This window comes from Micrasema longulum, unplaced genomic scaffold (assembly GCF_059751315.1).
Source record: "Micrasema longulum isolate JH-2025_06_02 unplaced genomic scaffold, ASM5975131v1 h1tg001492l, whole genome shotgun sequence".
NCBI lineage: Eukaryota > Metazoa > Arthropoda > Insecta > Trichoptera > Brachycentridae > Micrasema > Micrasema longulum.
Window position 1 is genome coordinate 141,605 of NW_028278676.1, and position 23,194 is coordinate 164,798.

At 32.7% G+C, this 23,194-nt stretch overlaps 3 protein-coding genes across 4 annotated transcripts; 1 reads left to right on the top strand and 2 right to left on the bottom strand.

Annotated features, from left to right (window-relative positions):
- Positions 1-32: 32 nt before the first annotated feature.
- Positions 33-17,751, bottom strand: ck (unconventional myosin-VIIa ck). Of its 2 annotated transcripts, XM_088236041.1 has the most exons (12): positions 17,600-17,751; positions 12,902-13,162; positions 11,800-11,984; positions 9,984-11,191; positions 9,569-9,810; positions 8,641-9,483; positions 8,201-8,536; positions 6,198-6,424; positions 3,787-6,113; positions 3,207-3,703; positions 1,190-1,399; positions 33-139 (listed from the first exon to the last, which is right to left on the bottom strand). In XM_088236041.1, exons 1-11 carry the CDS (start codon positions 17,621-17,623, stop codon positions 1,211-1,213), a joined length of 6,339 nt encoding a protein of 2,112 aa, XP_088092167.1. In that variant the 5' UTR covers positions 17,624-17,751; the 3' UTR covers positions 33-139; positions 1,190-1,210. The 2 variants fall into 2 exon arrangements, with proteins under 2 accessions (XP_088092167.1, XP_088092166.1); XM_088236040.1 differs by lacking the exon at positions 33-139 and having other exon boundaries at positions 1,074-1,399.
- A 1,799-nt stretch (positions 17,752-19,550) lies between these two features.
- Positions 19,551-20,336, bottom strand: LOC148275183 (inosine triphosphate pyrophosphatase). Its single transcript, XM_088236047.1, has one exon. The coding sequence runs from the start codon at positions 20,209-20,211 to the stop codon at positions 19,645-19,647; it is 567 nt and encodes a 188-aa protein (XP_088092173.1). The 5' UTR covers positions 20,212-20,336; the 3' UTR covers positions 19,551-19,644.
- A 196-nt stretch (positions 20,337-20,532) lies between these two features.
- Rpn8 (regulatory particle non-ATPase 8) lies at positions 20,533-22,914 on the top strand. Its single transcript, XM_088236044.1, has 2 exons — positions 20,533-20,785; positions 21,571-22,914. Exons 1-2 carry the CDS (start codon positions 20,611-20,613, stop codon positions 22,380-22,382), a joined length of 987 nt encoding a protein of 328 aa, XP_088092170.1. The 5' UTR covers positions 20,533-20,610; the 3' UTR covers positions 22,383-22,914.
- Positions 22,915-23,194: the final 280 nt, after the last annotated feature.

The following is a 23,194-nucleotide window of genomic DNA, read 5'->3' on the forward strand; positions in this document are numbered from 1 at the left end:
AAAAAAAATATTTTAATAAAATTTAAAAAGACCCAGTATTTTCTTTATTCATTTTTATTTTTAATTTATTACGGTCACAATATTTATTTACAATATTTTGAATATGTCCAAATGCTTGTAGACAAGGCAGCATTCCACCCTAAAGGGAGTTATCAAGATTTTAATTTATTGCAACAGAAAGGAAAACATTAATTTTTGTGAAGGGAATATGGAAATCTGTTATGACCTGTCAGTGGCTGGATTAAGTGATCACTTTACACACTGTATTATATCATTTCCCATTCTGCCTTTATCTGGTCTGCCTATGATTAAACTAGTATTAAAAGAAGCATAAAAATTTAGCATAAGTATTTTCATGTGTTGAAGGTGTGAAAAAATTCAGCCAGATAAATCTCACCCACATTAATACAATGGTTTTAACATTTTTAATTCACAAAAGTCAACAGATGGAATAGTTGAGAAATTATGGATTTTCGAACACTGATTACACAAATTATCACAGGATTTTTCAAAAACTATATTCCAAATGTTGAAATAGTTTTCTCTCAACTAGATCATATCTATCGAAATGTAAATAGAGAATGATTAATTCGTATTAGGCAGAAAAGTGAATTTTATAAAATGAGTAAAGTGACAGGTCATAGGCCCCGTAAATGCGTAGACATCCATATTCTCTTCTCGAAAATGTTTTCCCACTCTGTTGCAATAAATTGAAACATTAGAATTAATAACTAGTATTTTATATTTCCGTAACAGCTTGTGCCCAGAAGCATATGTATTGGAAATCTTAAGTTTAACCTTATTTTGCAAACATTTTAAGTTATTTTCAAAACAAAATGGAGCATGCACATTATATCCAATTTCAAATACTTGTAATTAATTGAGGAATCATTTTTATTCAATCTCAATATTTGCAAGTGCAGTAGAACTCCGTTTATCTGAACTCTGGTCATCCGGATTTCCAAATATCCAAATAGTTATCAGGAAACAAAAAATAAAGGATTTGTCTTTAATTTTGATTTAATTGTCCTATTAACTTTGCTATCCATGTTAAAGTATTTTTTTAACGTGATTCCAATTAGCTGTATTATTTCAAAAGCAATCAAATCTAGCACTCATTAATATGGATAGTGAGAGTTTTACTGTAGTAGGATTAAATAATAGTTATTATAAATTAATATGTACCTACTTAAAATATTGGTTGGTTAAATTATTTTTTAATTGCCGCTGTCTTCATGTAAGTAATGTAGGAAGAGATGAGGTCATCCATCTTGTAGCCGAGTGATGTTTCACATAGAAGCTTAGATCCTCGCATGAAGTTGCCAAGGGTCATGTGGAAATATGTGTTTCCAGACGACCAGTTAGACAGCTCCGAGAATGGATATGTAACCAATATATCCTGAAAGTAGATTTACAGAATTATAAACTAAATGTAAACAAAAGAGTTATAATTTATAAAACAAATTTATACTTTAATTCACTTAGTTTGATAGACCAACAACCGGTGTTATCGCTCTCGTGACGTCATCAGACTGGTATGGTTTTTAAGAAGTTTCAACTCTATATCGTCGGGTTTCCGGTACAAATTGGTAACTAACTAACTGAGTAGCAGGCGTCGTGGCTCAGTTGGTTAAACGACTAACTGTGAAATTAGCGTCGCGGGTTCGATTTCCGCCAGTTGCAAGAAAAAAAATCCAACAAAGATTTTTTCTCAATTGGTCTGGGAGTTGTATATAATTCATAACTTCCGTCCATATCCTTTATTTCCTACCCGCTGACAAGCCTCTAGAATACAGGCTTAGCGGGTTATTCTTTTATTATTATTTATATTTAAACATTATTATTATATTTTTATTTATATTTAAACAAAGATTATTTAATGTCAGTTATGAAGAGATCTCACTTTTCGAAAATTTGTAGCTGCGAATTTGTTCTAGAAACCCAAATATATGTGGGGGGAAGTATTTTCAATAATTAAATGTTTTGCCCACAAAACTAAGTAAAACTCAAAATATTGTAAGGAAACCAACTGGTTCAAGAAGAAGTATAAACATTGGAAAATTGTTTTCAGGCAATGCCTAGTACTTGAAATGACTCAATCAAATAATCTCTTCGCAAAAATAAAGGTTTCATCTCAACTTCACTAAAATCAACAGATAGAAGAATTGAAGAAATATGGATGTTCAAACACAGGCAAAATTGTGACTGTGTAAAGTGGCCACTTAAACCAGCCAACGACAGGTCATAAGCCCTGTAAATGCATAGACTTCCATACTTCAATCTCTGAAATGTTCTCCATCTCGGTTGTAATTTGATAAATTTTAAACCATATTTTTCAAATTCCAGTTATGACATAGTTGACTAAAATTCTATATCATTTAAAAAATCTTATAATAACATTTGACAAAACCCATAAATCAAAATATTCTATATTAAAATAGTTATTTCGTAATAATACTTTAAGAATAATACTTTGAATTTCACAGCCCATGTGTAGTTTTAATCGGACGATGCAACGAGAGCGATGAAACTGGTTATTGGTCTATAAAACTTAATTGGTTAAAAGTGCGATCATTCATCTATACATTTTAATTTAATAAATTACAATGAACTTCCTCTGACTAACAACTAATTTGAATGTATTAAAAAAGTTATAAGTCATTTTTTGTGAACATCTCAATGCGTGTTTCTGGAGTAAGTATGCGGTGCCTATCTGTTATGGGCACATAATAACTAATTTAAAAAAAAATCTAACAGCACTTGGGTTTGGAAAATATTTATGAAAAATTGAGTTTGGAGTAAGCAAGTTTACATGCGGAGTTGGCCAGTGGTACTTATTACTAATACATCATGGCAATCTGTGACCACACAAGTTGTCCGTTTCCTTATCTGTCATTTATGATGACAGAATTTAAAATAGAGAAGAAATTATGAAACAATCTGAATTAATCTTAATTATTTTATCAGCTCAATTAATAGCTTGAAAACCATAATTTATTTCTTATCCAAGTATCATTGATAAAAATTAATACAATTTGGTTTTCATAATTATGTATTTTTATCATTGTTGGCATATCACGCTCTTTATGTATCACCTATTTCTTTGCGTTTCCAAAACTGCATTCTAATAACTGATTTTCTGATTTCGACAAGATTTAAAGTATGGCATATTAACATGAAATAAATAAGTACGCAAATAATGTTACCTTCATCTGGGAGTGAATAATACTGACACCATTCTTGTTGATGGCAATGATCACAACTTCTGGATAATTTGAATCGGTTGTCTGTTTCACTTCGAAAAAAGCTGTACCAAATGTTGACCACTGATAAACAATCTTGAGGAAAGCTTCTTTGGCTTGTTCCGGGCTCTTGTCCTTATCCTTGTGGTACGCTGCGCCTATTTGATTTCTCCATTCCGCGGAGGATTGGAGTTTGACCAAGTCCGCTGGTAATAATGTCGAAAGCTGGAATGTTGGTGCTCCAAGTCTTGAAAAATCACTTCCGAATCTTGCTCTGTAGATGAGAGCTGCTAAGCTAACTGCATCTGCTTTTCCACACTTATGATAGCCCCGTAAATATTTAGGCAATTCCTGGGGGAAATAAAATATCTGATCGGCATTGGTGTCCTTTCCGGGTATTGTATTTATCCACAGTTTCTTCATGAAGAATATTTGATACTGGAACTGCACTGGTGCACCAGCTGAAATAAGTAAATATGTTTTCAAAATATGCATTTCACATAATTACATTAATTTATATTTTTATTATTATTTTTGTACTTACTGTTACGAGATGGCCTAGATTGTTTTATCCATTCTATAAGTTCATGGATAAAGTCAAAGAAGAAGTAGTTATCAGGCACTGAAAACACTTTATCTGCAATCTTAACAAACAAGCTAAAGCCATCTCCATTTCTGAGATCTAACCTCTCTGCTATTTGAAGGCATAAATCTTTCGCTTTGGTTGTGGAATCTACTTCAAAGGCTTCGTCAGTATCATCTGGGAAATAAACTTTGTGATATATTTGTAAGCTGCGGTGTTGAATAGCTTCAACTTCTACTAAATATGGTGGATATTGTCGCTGTCCACTCTTTTGAGATTTGTACACTCTTTGTAAGCATTCTTTAGCAATTGGATGTGGACGAGTTTTCAAAAATTCTATTAATTCCTTCGAAAGAGTCTGACTGCATGCAAATAAGCCAGTCACTAACCACATTAACTCCCAGCCGCGCTCTTCACTTAATTGAATGCGATTGTTTGTCAATTGTTTCATAATTTGACAGTAAACTTCATCTTTAAGGACCTCGTGCTTTAAGGCTGGACCAAATATCTCATCTGTGTATTCCGATGCCACTCTTGGTCTTGGAGCAGGCATATCACCCATGTATTTCAGGATACTAACAAATATTGAGCAAGATTCTTTACAAAGCATTTCATTTCCTTGAAGTTTTTGCAACAATGGCAACTTAATAGGCTCTCTTCCATGCCTCCATAATTCTTCTGTGGTGCTCTTCTTAACAGTTGTGATTGCCGAAGCCTTTGATATTGTCGACGTTGCATAGTTATAAGCGGCTCTAAAGTATTCTTGTGCATATTTCTGCAAAGTGTACATTTTTTTTCTTTGTAATGTATTGTATTTTGATTTTTGCTTATATTTATCTAAAGCTCCATCTTTTTTGAACATAACTAAAATATCTTGGGGCGGTTTAGTCATGGTAGGTAATATATACACTTGCTCCGTTGGGAAAAGACCCTGTCGCCCATTGCACTCTCCATTACCCCATGTAGATGTCAAAATTGTGTCTCCTATGCAATCATTAACCAATGTTATCAAATCTCCTTTCTTCAGTTCTAAGAATGAAGAAGTATCTGCTGACTCTTTGTAGTCATTCTGAGCAATAACATACAATGAACGTTTCTTTAGACCATCTATGAGATAAATAACTAAATTACTCAAATCTTCAGCGTCCAGACTTTGGAAAACTATTTCTTCTTTCTGAATAGTCATTAATGTAAAATTACCAAACTTGGAGTTTTTATCTTTACTGTATCCGACATAAGTAATCTCTACATATGATAATTCCAAAAGAATTTGCTCTTGATCATCAACAATATAAACACCGGTCCAATTGACTGCTATTATAACATTGTCTTTTAAAATAGATGATCCTTTTATTCTAATAGCCTCGAAGAAGCGTGAGAATAGTATGGGCCAGTTTAGTTTTGCAAAGATAACCACATCCTCTTTGCAATTAATTGAGTCTACTTTTTGAATGATATTATTACTGCTATTAAAGGCACTTCTGATCAAAGATTCCCATTTCACAATTGCCTTATCCCCAGCACTCAAAAATTGGTTTGGTATAAAGTTATTAACAACCTTTTGTAATATTTGAGGATCCATTTGACCGCCATACTCTACATAATATTGAAGAGCAGCCAATACTGCTATATCATTTTCATTTGAACAACGATATTCTCCAAATTTGACTCCTCTAGTTATTTGGTGATAAAGTAAATTAGTGGCAATAGGATCTTCAACTGGATTGTGCCATGGAGCAAATATCTCCTTACGGAAATAGAGTCTCCATGGAGCAGATTTTTCTACACCACCCTGTTCTTTCGCATACTGTTCACATTGAGAAATGGCATCCATTACATGATCACCCTCACTGCCTAGAGATAGCACTTTATCAAAGAGACTTATGAAAAGAGAGAATCCAAATGTATCGACCAAGTTTATGCTCTCTGCTATTTGACTGCAAACTTCTTCTGATGTGGACGCTGAATCCGCTTGAACTGTTTTTATAGAACCATCCATAAATGTTATAGTTAAAACTATAGGTGTTTTAGATTTAGTAGCTTGAAGCTCTACCCAGCTGGGCGGTTGTGTTCTGGGACCATTTCTAATCGTTCTTGTAAGACGTCCATCACAGTAGGGGGCATAGCCAGGAGGGCCTTCACGAATAAATGCCCTAAGGTAATTAACGAACCGTTCACTCGGAGCAAAGCATCCAACACAAAGAGACATAAGAATCCAACCCCGTGCGTGAGAAGCCTTGGTAGGATTATTACATAATTGTTTACACAACTGGCAATATATTTCATCCCTAAAATCAAAAAAAAAAAAACATTATTTTAAGTATGAATTAAATGAGATTACAAGCAAAGTGTAGAATTACATATTTATGTACCTTAAATCGGGTCTTAAAATACCGTGACCAATAATAAAGTGGAGTTTTTCTAAATTGGCGGTGCGTCGATTAAGCCAAGAATCATAGAATTCATTCATTTGTTTGTCTTCCATAAAGCCTTTATGCAATTCCTCTCGTAATTTGGTCTGCTGCCTCTTCAGTGTCATGTGAATCATCTTTTGTCGCTGTTTCTCGCTTGTTTCAACACCTCCATTAGACATCAAATTCTAAAAAATAAAAAACTTCATAAGCTATATGCTATATGTTGGTTAGTTTAACAAATAATTAGTGGGCTATGTTGGTTCTACAAATATAACATTTAAAAACACGATATAGGTTCTGTTGAGGAACGAGTTCGTGGTGTACGGAAGAAATGCGGTAATGTGTTTTGTTTGAATTCTGATAAAAATTGGCTCCTTAATATTTAAAAAAATCATATATTCGTGAATATCAACCAGCTAATTTTTATCTAAACTCAAGTGAGCAGTGTCAAAACACATTAACACATTTCTTGCATACGCCAAGAATTCGTTCCCCGACAGGTCCTATATAAGAATTTTCATAACATATTATTTTCCTTCAGAAAACACTTTTTTTCTATACTTACTTCAGCACAATGTAGAAACAATTATTCAGAATGATGAAAAATTATGACTGATAGTGGTGATAATAGATAAAAATTATCTGATTGATTTTTTTTACAGAAATTTATGTGAATAATTATTGAGAAAACAAACAGTACTCAGATGACTTGGCTAATCAGTTAAAGGTTTTTATAACTACCTACATATTAGGTGTACAACTTTGCTTCCGCCGTTTTCCTGTAGATGGCTTTAGCGGTAAGTAGTGGTCAAAATAAATAGATCATACACACCATGCAATGAACTTGGGCATCTGTCAACATAACCTAATAGAAACATTAGTCAATTTGTGTCTGCATCATAAAGTTGTTCTCGATTGAAAATGACAGTTTATGAGCAAAATCCTCGTCTTTTTTAATCCTCGTTTTATTTTCTGCTTCAATGTGAAAAAATCTGCGGCTGAGGCTAGTGGAATGCTCTCAAATACTTATGGTGAGGCCGCTGTTAGTAAAAGAAGGTATCGTGAGTGGTTTCAATGCTTCAAGAACGGTAATTTTCACGTCGAAGACAGCCATAGCGGTGGAAGAGAGAAATTTTTCGAAGATGCAGAATTGGAGGCTTACTTGATGTCAAAGTCAAGAAGAATTGGCACGATCATTGGGAGTGTGAATTTCTAAATACCTCAAAACCATGAGAATGATTCAGAAGCAAGGAAATTGGGTGCCGTATGTGTTGAAACCGAGAGATGTTGAACGGTGTTTGTTTGCTTGTGAACAGTTGCTTGAATGGCAAAGACGGAAGGGATTCCTGCATAGCATTGAGACTGGGGACGAAAAATGGGTCCATTACGATAACCCCAAGCGCAGAAAATCATGGGGGTTTTCCAGCCATGCTTTCGCGTCGACGGCCAAACCGAATATTCGCGGCTCTAAGGTCGTGCTCTGTATTTGGTGGGACCTGCTTGGGGTTTATGATTTATGATTATGAGCTGTGGTTTATGATTATGAGCTGTTAAAACCGAGTGAAACAATCACAGGCGATCATTATCGAACACAATTAATGTGTTTGAGCCGAGCATTGAAAGACAAACGGCGGCAATACAACAAGAGTAATTAATAATAAAAAAAGTGATTTTGCAGCATGACAATGCTCGATCCGAAGTAAAAAATTTGATGATTCATGGATCACTTCAAAAGATGACCAGTTTTTTTGACACGGGTTTCGTACTCGAAAGAAAGGAGACAGAAGTGGCCAGCGATGAACAATACTTTGAATCATAAATGTATAACCAGTTTTTTTACAATAAGGCCTCAAATTTCTGAAAAAAAACCGCGGAAGCAATGTCGTACACCTAATATTTATTGGAAAAAATGCATAAAATTTAACTTTATGCCATAACGGATTAAACATATTTTTTCATACCTGAAAATCTTCTGAATTTTGGAAAGCTCTGCCAAGTGTCTCCGTTAGCTTGGTCATGACAGGAGTGGCATCCGTGTCCCCCGCATCTCTGGGTTCAGGTAAGTCACCCATAAACCGAAGGAGGGCAACCCACAAGGCTCGCGCTGCTGCCCAAGTTTCTTCTCCACTTTCCAACAAAGGCCGGCGGAGAGCTCGGCGACTGTGCTGATAGCTGCTGTTTCCAGCAAAATATGTTGCGGCAAACTTCCTAAAGTCGAAGGCAGATAGATCCTCAACTGGTTCCTCTACGACTGGCAAGTCAATGTCTGCATTCTCAAGAGACTGCGTCGGTTTTGCCTGGAAAATATAATAATCTTTACCTTGGATTTTCTATAATCTACACAATAAAATTTTATTACACGGACAAAATTTTTGATTAAAAGAATTTATATCATAATTACCACATTTCCTTTTTGGTCTACAGTGCCTTCTTGCAAGAATCTAAACACATCGTCAACATAGTGATCATCTACATGTGCATTTTTCTTTGTTGGAGTTGCCACATTCTCATCTATCTTCTGCACCCACACATTTTGGAAAAGAGCTTTTACTCTCTTGTCATGATTATCTTCTGCTTTCTGTAAATAGTTTGCAGTTCCCTTGCTCTTCATTTCTTCTATTTCATCTTCCCTCTTCTTTCTTAATAATATCAGCTGTTTCTTAATGAAAGGTCCCTTTTCTTTGATTACCTTTCTTACGAGGAAACCTTTACTAATGGCTTGTACTCGAATGACGGATTTTCTAATTTTGGAGAATGAAGCTGTTTGTTGTCGCGACAAGATGACGGCTTGAAGACGTAGATATCCTCTACGCATTGTTAAGTACTTTTGTCTATACCCACGAGCCCTCCAGTGTTTTTGAACCACCAATGTAGCAGCTTTAAGTTCTAAGTAACGTTTTCTATGAATCCAACGACGTATATTTTTTTGCAATAAAATTATATATTTTTCCAATACTTTTTCACGCATTTCCTCTAAAAACACATCGTGCGAATCTTTAAGAAAAACTTTTGTAGTTCCTAATTGATATTCTGTTTGGCCAGCTAAAACTTCATTACAAATTTTACTAGCAGCTGATCTACAATCAGCTTTATGCGGTGGGGGAATATTGTGAACAAGAAAGCGGTAGCGGTTAACAAAATCAAAGTATGAATGTCGAATGGGAAAACCGGCTCGTCTAATTTTTGCTGTCTCCATCATACCAGCATATCGAAGCTGTCTTACAATTAATGAGCGATCAAATATCTGTAAAAAATTACATTCTGCAGATAATATTTTAATTTAATAATTTTATAAAATACATTGTATAATACGGAAAAATGTTATTTACCAAAGGTTTCTTAAGTTCATTTGGTTTTATACATCTTACGAAAAAGGGATGACAAGAGTAAAGAGATTTCATGAGGTTTTCTAGGGATGACCTGAACTGTATTGATAGTGTGATTTGTTTCCTCCCTCCATCCATATCTGTCAGAGTTTCACCAAAAAGTCCTTTTAAGAAAACATTTGTTGACTGCCGGACAAGCTGCCGGACATCGGGACTAAAGGTATCTCTGTTTTTATCCAAAAAACCTTGTCAAAAACAGTTTAAAAATTAGTGTAGGTAATTAAAAACAATCGAATTACATACTGTAAAATGACATTTAAATAAATTGTAAGTAAACAAATCAACGCCAAAAGTCGTGGAAAGCTGATAATTTTTTAAAATTAATTGTATGATATACCTATTCAAGATTTGAACTCACCTAAAACATCATAGGCTACATTTCCAGCAAAGTGCTGCACTCCAAAATTATGTGTGTGTTCTGATTTCGGTTTAATATAAATAGATTTGGAGCCATGAGTAGAGTGCAGTTTAGTCAATAAAGTTAGATCGGTTCCTTTCGGGAACTTTGCTTCTTCGTCAATCAATGACATTATGTTCAAACTCTTTATACCAATCATCTCAAGTATATTTTGATTATCTACATATTCTATATTCTCCCATTTTATGCCTTCTTTTGCATACTCTTCTTGTTCCATTTTAAAAATATGCTTTACAAAAAACTGCTGCAAATTTTCATTGGCATAATTAATGCACAACTGTTCAAAACTATTTGATGTAAAATTTTCAAAACCAAAAATATCTAAAACACCGATTGAGTTAACGGTGTTTTTGCTAGGTTTATATATTGTTTCATTTATTTTATCAACAATCCGTATAAATATTTGTCCATAAATTGCTTTTATAAATGAATCCCTTGATTCTATAGCACTCTGCTTTGAAATTGATGTCACCACTTGATCCCCCTGTATTTTGATTGTTTTCCTTGTGAGAGCATCACAAAGAGAAGACTTGTTGAGTCCTAGCATTGTAGCAACTCTTCCTGCATTAGCACTATCCGCCACTTCTGAACCTTCCAAATTATTTACTACAATTGATTTGTACTTTAAATTTCCCATATGGAGAATTGCAGCGAGTAATTTAAAAATATTCCAAATATCTTCTTCCGGAAAATTCAAAACTTTCATAGCGGCTTTGACATCAGCAAATTGTGACGCATCATTTCTCCCTTCACAGGTTAAAGTTTTCCCTCCTTTTAGGTATTCATAGTTAGATGCATCTGTGAGTTCTAGTTTTTTCTTTTCCTCTCCACTCAATCCCGCAAGTAAACTATAGAAAATATGATAATTACGTTCACCCTGGTTTTGTGAGACGATACGTGACTTTTCTAATAAGTACTGTTCTATTTTAGCACCTTCGATTTCACCTTTTTTATTGAAGTTGATGTGAATATACTTTCCAAATCGTGAGGAGTTATCATTTCGTACAGTTTTTGCATTACCAAAGGCTTCTAAAATAGGGTTAGTTTCTTGAATCTGCTGTTCTATCCAAGAATGTTTCCCACTTACAGCTGCCAAATATTGTAATATTAATTTTGTGCTTTCGGTTTTTCCAGCCCCACTTTCTCCACTTGAATGATAAATAAATCACATTAACGAAACAAATAATAAAAACAGTATTAATATTAATGTGGGAATAAATTGGTTAAATAACTAGCAGACAACAATCTGCTACATTCGGCCCTCCAGGTCTCATTTTATCGAGCCTCGGTTGATTCTGAATTATATTCAAAAATCTAATAATAAATTTAAAGTAAATGGAAAATGCTCTCATAACTCATTTTAAGAATAAATTGAGAGGTAAATATTGTTGTAATAATACAAATATGAAGAGAATTATCATACAGTGAATTATTATTTATCTCTCGCTGTATTACACATGCAACATAGGGTAATAAGTAAAAAGGGTAAATACATGTTTCAAACCATTTAATAGAAATCTCAAACTTTTTCAATTTGTAAATATATTTGGTTATCCGTTCTCACGGTTTTAGCTTACCAGGCTTACAGATTTAGCTTAAGGGGATTAAATTACTGGGATAGCAATTTGCCAAATTTTAACAGGCGAAAATGACTGATTTATCGTTTATACCACAATAATAAGACTTAAATTCCAGTGCGTGAGAATAAGTGACAGGCACAAACAATCAATTCTAGAGTAATAATTATATAGATTACCTTATAACTATACACTGATCTTCACTTTTTTCTGCCATTTCTCTAAAGCAAGAATCGCCCACAGCAAATATATGAGGAGGAATTTCTCCAATTTTCCTGTTTCTGTAGAGGTTTATCTGCTCTCCGGTGTAAATAGGTAATATTTCGTAAGGGTTAATAGCAACAAGCATTGTACCAGTATATGTCTAAAATTAATAAATAAGAATCAATAATTTACTTACTAAGCTGGTACAATTTAGGTACCTCTGTTTTCTTAAAACATAGTCATTTATTATAAACTAAAAATCTACCTTAACATACCCTGGCAGAAAATTTTTAACTAGCCCCTTACTGGCATGTTCAGTATTTCTTCACATAGCTTTATTTAAAATTTGAAATGTAGTGTAGTTTTTAGAAAAACATAATACAGTAAAACTTTAATTGGGTATCAGACGTTATCCGGATAAGTAGAAATTCGGATAATTGGATTAATCATTAAATTAAGGTAATGTTTTGAAATAAAATGCAAAATTTACTCAGACACTATTTTTTTATTTCTTTTGAAATAATATAATGAATTGTTATCACATTAAAAACTTACTTAAACATGTCCAGCAAAGTTAAATGCTTTTAGTGCCCTTTTTTATTGATATTCCCTGGATCTATCGATATTCTCAACTGTCTCAATATCCAGATACAAGTATTTGTCAGTCATTATTTACTTAGTGGCTGTAGGTATCGTTTTAAAATTATTTTTAAAAATTTAACATTTTATCAATTTTAAAAATGCATTTTCAGTATTTTAATACAAGACTATTGAAGCGAAAAAAATGGTACCTACCCTACTAATATTGCAATCATGTTATAGGTTTAAATGTGTTGCAATTAGCAAAGAAGAAAAAAATTGCACCTTAACACTGCGAACCTTACAAATAAATATAAATAAAACAATCGAGGACTTTTTAGAAACTGTGATACTTTACAGCCAAATAGATATTAGATTTAGTATGTGTGTAGTAGAGTGCAGAATAAACCTCAAACCTCTGATCCGGAATCTGCAACACTATCATGTACCCAAAATCAGACTTAAAAACCTTTGTTAAAAATAATAAATTTAACTCACATAAATAAGTTTTTTATTATATCTCATGTGTAAATTTTTTAATATGGCATACTCCTGCAAGTCTCCTAGAGTTATCATATCCTCAACCCCTCGTGAAGAAGTGAGGTGCATAGATTTGAGCACCTGATCTGAGGATACTGTAAATTCCTTTCCATCATCATCGCGAACTATGACCTTCTTCCCATCAGACTTCACAATACGACAGCCAATGGGGATGTCAAACTCGCTTACATTAAGCGGTTTGACCCAAATGTGGTCACCCTAACAAAAATCAAATCAATACTGTAGAAACCAGATTGTAAAAAATAAAAATTAAATATCAAATGGAAATATATACTTAATAAATTTAAATTATTTTGCATACATAGTTATTTGACTATTTTAAATAAAATTTGAATCTATTCAATTATTACTCCACAAGCTTTCAGTGGATGTTGAGTCTGTACCAAAAGCAATTTGAACTTTATTGATTGTTTTTATTGGAATTATTGTTGTATGTCTGCTATTTATGTTTTATGTTTATATCCATACAATGTTATCTATTATATTAAATTTATTTATTATGTACTAGAACATGATATAAAAATAATGTAAATGAATGCCTCGACGCGGGTTATGTCCAGTGAGGTATTAACATAGAAAAGAAAATATATAAAGTTTTATGTGAAATAAATAAATAAATATTAGTATTCTTTGTAATATTTTTCAATAATATGCATGTCTTTACTTTCTATTTTCTTATATCCCAACTCAACACAGGGCTCTTCGCCTCATAGAGGGATACATTTTTTTTGTAATATGTATCTTTATATGAATAAATAAAAAAATTAATATAGAGTTCGACTATATGTAGGTAAATTTAAATTATTTTTTAATAAATATACAGTGCCCTTGAAGTGATCACTCATGCAACTGCGCCATAGAATGGTCATAATTTATTATTATTGGGTGCAAAATTTACTAAGATAAAGAGGTGAAAAAAACCTACAAGTGGTTTGTCAGATGAGGTTTGTAGAGCTGTATAGTTGAGGCGCAGAGGGCCATGTGATTAGGTCTTATGCTTTTTAAGGCATTTTATTAATAAAACAGTTTTTTGTTTATTATTCTAATCAATATAAAATATATGATGTTTAAAGAATAGGGAATTAAAGTGCTAGTTATAAATTTTCTTTTGTATTTATCATAACTTCCTTCCATATTCTCTCTTTCCTACCTGCTGGCAAGTTTTGATAAAAAAAAGCGGGCGCTTTTATTGTGCACCAATAATAATGTTTAATAATGTTTGGATAATTTATATAGGGCCATTTTTGTGAAAATCACTTCAAGGGCGCTGTACAATAAATAAATATCCCAACACGTCTTGCAGCTACAGAGCGCATGGACGGTTGGAATTCTAGTTCTTCGTCTCCAATTATGATATATTACAATTATGATATATATGAGCTAGATAACAGAACGTCTTGCAGCTACAGAGCGCATGGACAGTAAGAAATATAGCCCCTATCTACATTTTTATTTTTAAATTTTTTATTTGACAATGAAGTTTAGAGTTTAAGTGATATTGTTAAAAACGAAATAAAAAGCAAATTTATAAAATTAGAATTTAGATGGCAAAAAGTCTTGCAGCTACTGAGCGCATGGACGGTTGAAATTCTAGACCCCATTTACTAAATTTAGATATTTGATAGTTGATAACATTTACCAACTACAACACTCTAACGTAGCTATTTTGTTACTAAATTCACATTCTTGATTTTAAAACAACGATATAGAGCCAGTAGAAGAAGATAAAATAAAACAATCAAACGCTGTTTCTGTTTTCGCTGTTTTTTTTTGGGAACAAATTTTAAACTTACCTATCCTAAATTTTATATAACGTTAATGATTTACATAAAAATAGATTTCTGTATATTCTATTTGATTATTTGGTTTTTTAATGTTTACTTGAAACTTTTAACCATATTTAATTTTTTGACTTAGTTTGTTGATCACAACAAATCCAATTTTTTAGTTTCTAAACCACTGTGGACATTTTTAACCACACTGCTGAAGTGTCTGTTTAGCTCCAAATTACTTACATTCAAACTATTTTTTCTAAACATCTGTCTGCGCCTACTTATATTTTACCCATTCTCAGACCTAATCAAAGCCCAATACTTAAATTTCATAGATAGATTATTTTACAAGACATGCTAATATGTTTTTGGCTCTAGAAATAAGACAAAACCAATCACGGTGCTGGTCTTTGGCAAAGTTTCATACTATCAATATTTTAATTCTTCTTATTAGCAGGTCGATAACTCACAGTAATGCCTGATATGCAAATGCATCAAGTACCTGACAGCTGTACTATAATTACTAGAGATGCCATGAATAGTGATTTGGCCGAATACCAAATATTCAGTATTTCGCATGTGACAGATTACGACCTGTCTCATTGCGGTGCGTGCGGCAGTAATAGGGGGGGCGAATCTGTTTCATTTGCGAGTAGATCATGTCGCGACATGAATTATTTGTTCACTATTCATCACATTGTGTTACTAATAGTCCTTATTACTTATTAGTTATTACGTTATTAGTAATGATTATTAGGAATTAGTAATTATTTGTTCATTGTACATCATGGCACCATTTAATAAAAAATCTTGGGAATATTATGAGATTTGTATTGAAGATAATAAACTGGCTGAGTGTTTGCTGTGTAACAACAAAATCTTGTGAGGTATTATTTATGAGGAATGGCACAATCATTTGCTACCAACATATGCTTTAAAAATAGATTTTGAGAATTAAACTAATCATTTGTGATTAAAATAGATAAATTTTTTAGTCATATTTGCGTTTTTTTTTCATTACAATTACAAACCAAAGTATTCGGCCAAATATTTAAAAAAGTAGCCGAGTAGGCCGAATAATGAATTGTAGTCGAAAATTCGTAGCATCTCTAATAATTACAGCACCTTGTATAAATTTAGATATAATGTATCATTCAAACAATAGAATTGGCTAAAATTGTAAATATGTATATGTTACGAAATAGAGATAAGTAAATGGCTTTTATCATAAATTCACTGATAATGAAGAATATGGAGCAATAAATGGATCAATGGTAAAAGATAATACATATAACCTAAAATGCAATCATATTTATATTTTATAGTTTGCTACTCCTTTAAAAAATACTACTTAATTGTAGTTTTAATAAAGTAAAATTCCTAATTAAACTACGGACATTTAGTTTACAAATAGTGCAGCATATTAAACAAGTTAAAGGAAATCTCATTTTTTACATTTCTAATATTAACTCAAGAAATCTTGTTCATTCAGGTAGATTGGTAGATTTTGCGGCTCCTAATTTTATTAATAATCTAAGATTAGACACCTTTAAGAATGTATCTCTTTGGCAGAGCTACTACTATCATCATGCCATTTCTCCGTAGGGGTAGGTAGAGAATGGACCGCCACACACGTCTATCCTGTCTTCCTAGCTTCTTCCACATTCATACATCTTGTCATACATGCCCTTCGGTTCTGTCTGCTTTTGAGATGACCAGACTTAAGATTTTAGTTTATCTAATCATGTCACGTCTTTCTTGGTCGTCCTCGTCTCACGTTACCGTTCATTTTTGCCATATTTACTTGTTTTACAATTATTTCGTTAACATTCTTCGACAAAGGGTTTCTACTATTTTTCTAAAGCATCACACTTAACCCTTGATTGAATTCCCATGACACATCAAGCACCACTGAAGACATATGTCTTATGTCTCTAAGACACAGTCCCTAAGTATTGAAACTGCGTTTTACGAGATTTACAGGAGAGCAAAAACAAAGCTTGATATTTTTTTAAGAAGCAATCAGATACTGTAGAATTGCCAAACATGTATCTAAATAATCCAAATAAATTAAAACATACGACCAAATAAAATAAATGAATATAATGCAAGAAATAAAATTCCTTAAATATAATTTTACTATTAACATTATTATTGTAACTATCGGATTATATTATGAATGAAATATAAATATACTTTAATTTATTTTTTTTATATAATAAACTTAATTACTTATTTTATTTTATGAAATCTATTAAGCTTAGGGAGACTCCCTCCATTTTTAGGATTTTATCAAACTGAATATTTTTTTATTTTTTTTAGTAGACTCATGATGGCAACTCTACAGTATTTGATAGCTTCTTAAAAAAACATCAGGGTTTGTTTTTGCTTTCCTGTAAACTCCACTCAATGGTATACATAGGGACCGTCGATATAAACAGATTACCTAACAATTTATAGGTACTAAATTTAATCACTCACACTACTAATTTGGCGGTCATTGCTGTGTATTTGATTTAATGTTATGAAACATAGGTTGAAAAACACTGCTTGAAAAAGGTACAAGCATGTTACGAGTTTGAGAAACACAATACCGGACACATTTGGTATACTCCACTGTTTAAACTAAATTACAAGCTACATCAATAAAAATAATTTGAATCACACAAAAAGCATGACATAATTTATTTCTTTTTAGTTTCTTCCAGAATCAAGGCCCCAGGGCTGAGTAAAAATAAAGAATAGTCAGTTAAAAATTAATCTAAGATAATTGTGACACAACTGCTCATTCAACCCTCTTACGGCCTTCGAACTTTATAAATAAATAATTATACAAATAAAACAATGGTAAAATTCTCAATACCGTAACCACTTTTGAATCCCCCATTGTTTCGCAAGCAAACTAATCACATGAGTTGAAATAATTTTCTATTATAAACTGACACCACTCCCAATCAATACAATCCGACGACTGCTTTACATTCCAATGCTATTATCTATTTTTTTATCTCACTGATGTTATTATCTTAATCTGATAAACCATTCACTCTATAATTATTAAACGGTTACTACTCACACATTTACTACCTACACTAGTATAGAATATGGTTTAGAAATCTTAATAAAAATCAATGATTATTTAAAATAAATATCTCATAAGAAGACATATGAAAGTCTTGGCATGAGCAGGGTTTGTGAACTGTCATTGGCTAGTTTAAAGCTCTGAAGGTCGCATCGGATCTGAAATCAACTCATGTGGTTAGCTTGATCTGATCCAGCAGGTGTTATTTTTGTTTTATTTCTAGACTGCTTGGGTGAGCAGGGCCTTTTGTCTGTGAATAATGTAACTTTTTTTCTCAATAAATATATTAAGAAATTATTATTTATTTTATTCCACCAATTTGATGATAATTTTTTGGTGTCTTTTATGAATAAATGAATTTGGTAAAATGGATCTCGCGAATCCACAGCGACCATCTATGTGATTTTAAACTAGTGACCAACGGAGTGTTAAGTGTTTACTTTGCTAATCTAAGGGTCAGTTGCACCAAAAAATTTGAGTTTATAAAGTTCAAAGTTAAATAATTAATGGGTTATCGTTAAAATTGACGAAACAGGTTGTCTTATCTTACTTTTTTCATACAACAGATTTGGTCAATTTTGACAAAAACGCAACAATTATTCAATTTTAATACTTTTTAAGGCTTCTCTGACAGGGCTAAAAAATCCGCACGTTTCGTTGCTGTGTAGTTAAAACAAATAAAAAAAATTAGGGATTTAAAATCTGAAAAATTAAACATTCATAGGCAATTGCTTCACTCAACTACATTTATTTAATGAACGCCCAGAGGGCTCTTACAATGTACAGTTAAAAGTACATAAAATATTATGGAAAATAACAAAAATTAATTGATAACTATTACACTTAACATGAAAGTCAAAAGTTATAATGTATAAAATATAATTGCTAAAAACATGGAAAACACCATTTGCTAACGCTCACAGCGCAAGCAAATGGTCCACCCTTAGCGGAGCTGCGAGAGCAACTGAGCGTTTTGTGGCAGATGTACAGACTGACCTGCATGCATGAAATTGTATCTCTCACTAGCGCATCGAGAGTGTGTAGAGTGTTTAACACAGTGTACATCTGGTATTTTTAATGTGATTCCAATTCTCTGTATTGTTTGAAAAGCATTAAACTTTTACACTCATTAAAACAGATAATCGGAATTTTACTGTATTTATTATATTTACAGAGATATAAAAGTTATTGGATGCAATGTGTACTAGTTATACATCACTGGGAAGGGAGTCAACCTAACTTTTTTCGATGCATCGCCCTATGACTGTGCTGTTGTACTAATCAAAGGATTTTAAAAGATGGGTACACTATGTGGAGATACTTGTGTGTGGACTCAAAAACAAAGGGTTAATTGTTTATTAAATTAGACATTATGAAAATAGACAAAAAATTCCAAAATTTTGTATTTAAAAAGAACGCAAATATTTATCTTTCGTATTGATAATAAAATGTACATAACCTTGTATGTACTATTGAACTCAGGTGAGGAAAAATTGTTTAGATATTGACTAAGTGTATTTGATATGTTCTTATGGACCAGGGAGAATATTATTTTTACTTTAGCAATATTCAAGGTATTGTTCCATGTCAGTGCGACATGACATGTATCAATATGTGTGTTAAGGGAGGAGGGAATTATTTGACTTTCAAATAGGAAGCCATTTTTAGGCAGATAGATCTAAAACATTTTTTAGACACAGTAATAGTTTCTTCAAACTACAATGAAAAATTGTTTCATTTTCACTAGATATATTTTATCAATAAAATTAAGCCTTTCCTATTTTACATGGAACATAAACATTTGCAAAACAAATACCTATTTGAAATTATTTCTCGGATAGAAAGTGTTCTCTTAATTTATCAAGAGCTTTATATCTATGAGATATCTTGTTTTTCTCATCCTTCGGCAACTCTGCATAAGTTTTATCGTACTCCTTTGGTTGGAAACACGAATCCCAACCAAAATCTCTAGTTCCCCGAGGAAATACAATAGTACCGGCCGTTTTACCTTGAAATAGTATTACTTTCTCTCCTTCCCCTGCGGAATAAGCAAATGTACAAACAGCTTCGGCGCTTTTGTCATCCCAGCCGGCTAGCATTTTATGTAAACCCTCTGGACCTAGCTTCTCGAGAAACCATTTAATGTAAGGTCCCGGTAATCCGCCTAAAGCATTGAAACACAAGCATGTATCTTCAACGACAACCGGACCTTTTAGTTGCCGCGCTGCTTCCTGGCATTTTAATTTGCAAATTTCGTCTATTTCTCCCTGTAATTCAGGAAGATCTAATTTTTTGTTTTCGACTTGTCGAGGGAATGTCTTTCCTAAAATTGCAACGACTTCTTCCAACTTTTTGACATTTCCAGTAACAAACGTTATTGGTTTATGGTTCATTATTCAAAAAAACTTTTCGTACTTTTAGTAAATTTAAAAACCAACAAGTACTCTAAATTTAAAATAAAATACAAGCCATGCGCGAACCGCACGAGACAAATTTGACAATTGACATATTTGTCAAGATATCTGTAGTCTGTAGTCTGTGTTTGACAAAAACAAAATCATAAACAATTTATGAACTTTCGGACAAGAATTAGTAATGAGAGCGATCGTCATCATCGATCATCTATCACATTAGAACGCCATCCAATGCTTACACAGACAATATTTACAGATTTCGATTTGTCACTCCGAGACAAACTTAGGTCTATTAATTTTGAATTTCTATGGTTTAGCTTCTGGTGGAGTGACTTGACAAACCAAAATCAAACTAATTCGTGAAAACACTAAATAAAAATGCCTTCCCAAGATATAACGGCGACGAAAGTCGTAGTGCACCCCCTTGTTTTATTAAGTGTAGTTGATCATTTTAATCGAATGGGTAAAATTGGTAATCAAAAGCGCGTCGTCGGCGTTCTCCTAGGTTGCTGGCGATCCAAAGGAGTTCTAGATGTCTCTAACAGTTTTGCAGGTATTGTTATTTTAATATACCATAATCTCTCCACCGTTGATTTTAGTAATCAGAATTTTTGTTTTTGCCATCACGCCTAAACATCATTTATTTTTTATGTTCTTGTGTATGGTCATTTAAATTTATTTTACTGGTCCTTATGTATTCCTTGTGTGGGTTACATACCTGTAAAGTTAATTCTTTGTATTTTTCCTAGCCTAATGATTTATACTCGAAGGAATTATTTAGTAATAATTTAAATCGGATTAGCAAAAGATCCGATAGTGTACTGTCAGTTCCTGGATGCAGAACTAAGCTCATTCGCACAGAGGCACTCCTTACATCCAATCTTCTACCTAAGGAATTACAAAACATTAAATCACCGATACATTTTAAAGTAGGTTTGAGGTCTTGGATTAGCATGGAAGGACACCTTTTTTAAAAAAAAATATATTGCAAAATATCTCCACACTGTAAATAAATCCTGTTTTTGTAATATCAGCATATGTTAATCTTGTTTTTCTTTTCATGGTCATATCATACCATATTTATATGCTATAAACTTATAAATCATTAATAAATGAATGACCCATGTTCGGACGCTGAAGTCTTTGTGGGCATTTTTTCCAAATTATGTTATAGCTTAATTTTAAGATGTATTTTTTAAAGTGTATTTTTTTAATTAAAGTTCTATGTAAATATATGTATGGAAAAATAAACAATTTAAAAAAAAAATAATGTTATTTCATACAATGTTTGAATTGTTTAATAATTTGTATTGAATATTTTTTTTTTTCTATTTTCAGTTCCGTTTGATGAAGATGATAAAGATAAATCAGTTTGGTTCCTGGACCACGATTACCTCGAGAACATGTATGGAATGTTTAAGAAGGTAAATGCCCGCGAAAGGGTCGTAGGATGGTATCACACCGGACCTAAACTGTACCAGAACGATATCGCCATTAATGAATTAGTTCGCAGATATTGTCCAAACTCAGTCCTCGTAATTATTGACGCCAAACCGAAAGATCTTGGCCTACCAACCGAAGCGTACCAAGCCGTCGAAGAAGTTCACGACGATGGTTCACCCACTTCTAAAACCTTCGACCATGTTCCTAGTGAAATTGGAGCAGAAGAGGCGGAGGAGGTGGGAGTAGAACATCTGTTAAGAGACATTAAAGACACCACTGTAGGAAGTCTGTCGCAGCGGATAACCAACCAGCTGCTCGGTCTTCGAGGACTCTACACTCAATTAAAAGAAATACAAGATTATCTGTATCAAGTGGCGCAAGGGAAGCTCCCGATCAACCATCAAATAGTCTACCAATGGCAGGACATATTCAATCTGCTCCCCGATATAACGCAAGACAATTTCACCGACAACCTCTACGTCAAAACCAACGACCAAATGTTGGTCGTGTATCTCGCTGCTCTAGTTAGGTCCATCATCGCTTTGCACAATCTCATCAACAACAAGCTCACTAATAAGGATGCGGAGGAGGGAAAGAAGGAGGAGGCCAAGGATAAGAAAGAAAAGGAAGACAAAAGTAAGGATGAGAAGGCCAAGGGAGATAAAAAAGATGGCCCCGCTAGCAAAGAAGAAAAGAAAAAATCATAATCTAAGATACTGTTACTTTTAAATAGACATTTCACACATCTTCAAAATTGCGTATTTTATAAACTAAATAAATCTTTGCATAAAAAACTAAATGCTGTGGACTCTCTATTTACCAGGGGAAGTGCGGTAAAAATACTACTCGGGTAATCATTTCCCACATTAATCTGATAACATGTACAAAACTCAATAAATCAGTGCTTGAAGCTGAGACTACAGACTTGAATCAGTTACTTAGCATCAAAGTAAAAGGAAAACAAACTATGCATTATTTAAAAATAATGGTATTAAATTTCTTTTACATTTTTTATGAACCCAATGTTGTGTTACTTAATATAAAAATAAATCTTTAAAAAAATTGTGTATTGCTTCAAATTAACAAATGTTAACATTAAATAAATGTAATATTTATTTTACGATTTTGTATTTTCACACCCTTCCAAATTGAATGTAGAAAATATTTTTTTAATTATTCAAACGTACATGAAATAGTCAAAAAGCTTGTTTCCTTGGTAAATAAAAAGTCAGCAACTGAGTTATTTTTTAATTTTCTCCTTTTCCGAAAACTTGAAATATGTACAGTTTTTCTATATTCAACAGATGTTAATTACTCAGTTAGGAATCATTTAATTGTGTAATCTTTGTTGTTCCTGAAGTATTTTATTGCTCTTTGGGCAATTCCACTCTAATCCTTTATTATTTTCTTATTTTTATTGATTTATTTACAAATTATTAACTTATTTATTGAACATGAGTCCCAACTCCATGGTACTAAACTGTGTTAAGGATCAGTAGAAATATCAAATGTAGCGGAT

What these genes read in the sequence shown, in the direction of transcription:
- ck (XM_088236041.1), bottom strand. Translation starts at nt 17,623, where the DNA reads ATGGGGGATTCAAAAGTGGTTACG. An exon ending in GATCAGTGTATAGTTATAAG is followed by an intron (nt 11,192 to 11,799) that starts GTAATCTATATA and finishes TTATCATTCAAG; the next exon opens with TGGAGAAAGTGGGGCTGGAA. An exon ending in ATGAACTTAAGAAACCTTTG is followed by an intron (nt 9,484 to 9,568) that starts GTAAATAACATT and finishes AATTTTTTACAG; the next exon opens with ATATTTGATCGCTCATTAAT.
- LOC148275183 (XM_088236047.1), bottom strand. Translation starts at nt 20,211, where the DNA reads ATGAACCATAAACCAATAACGTTTGTTACTGGAAATGTCAAAAAGTTG.
- Rpn8 (XM_088236044.1), top strand. Translation starts at nt 20,611, where the DNA reads ATGCCTTCCCAAGATATAACGGCGACGAAAGTCGTAGTGCACCCCCTT. An exon ending in TGTCTCTAACAGTTTTGCAG is followed by an intron (nt 20,786 to 21,570) that starts GTATTGTTATTT and finishes TTCTATTTTCAG; the next exon opens with TTCCGTTTGATGAAGATGAT.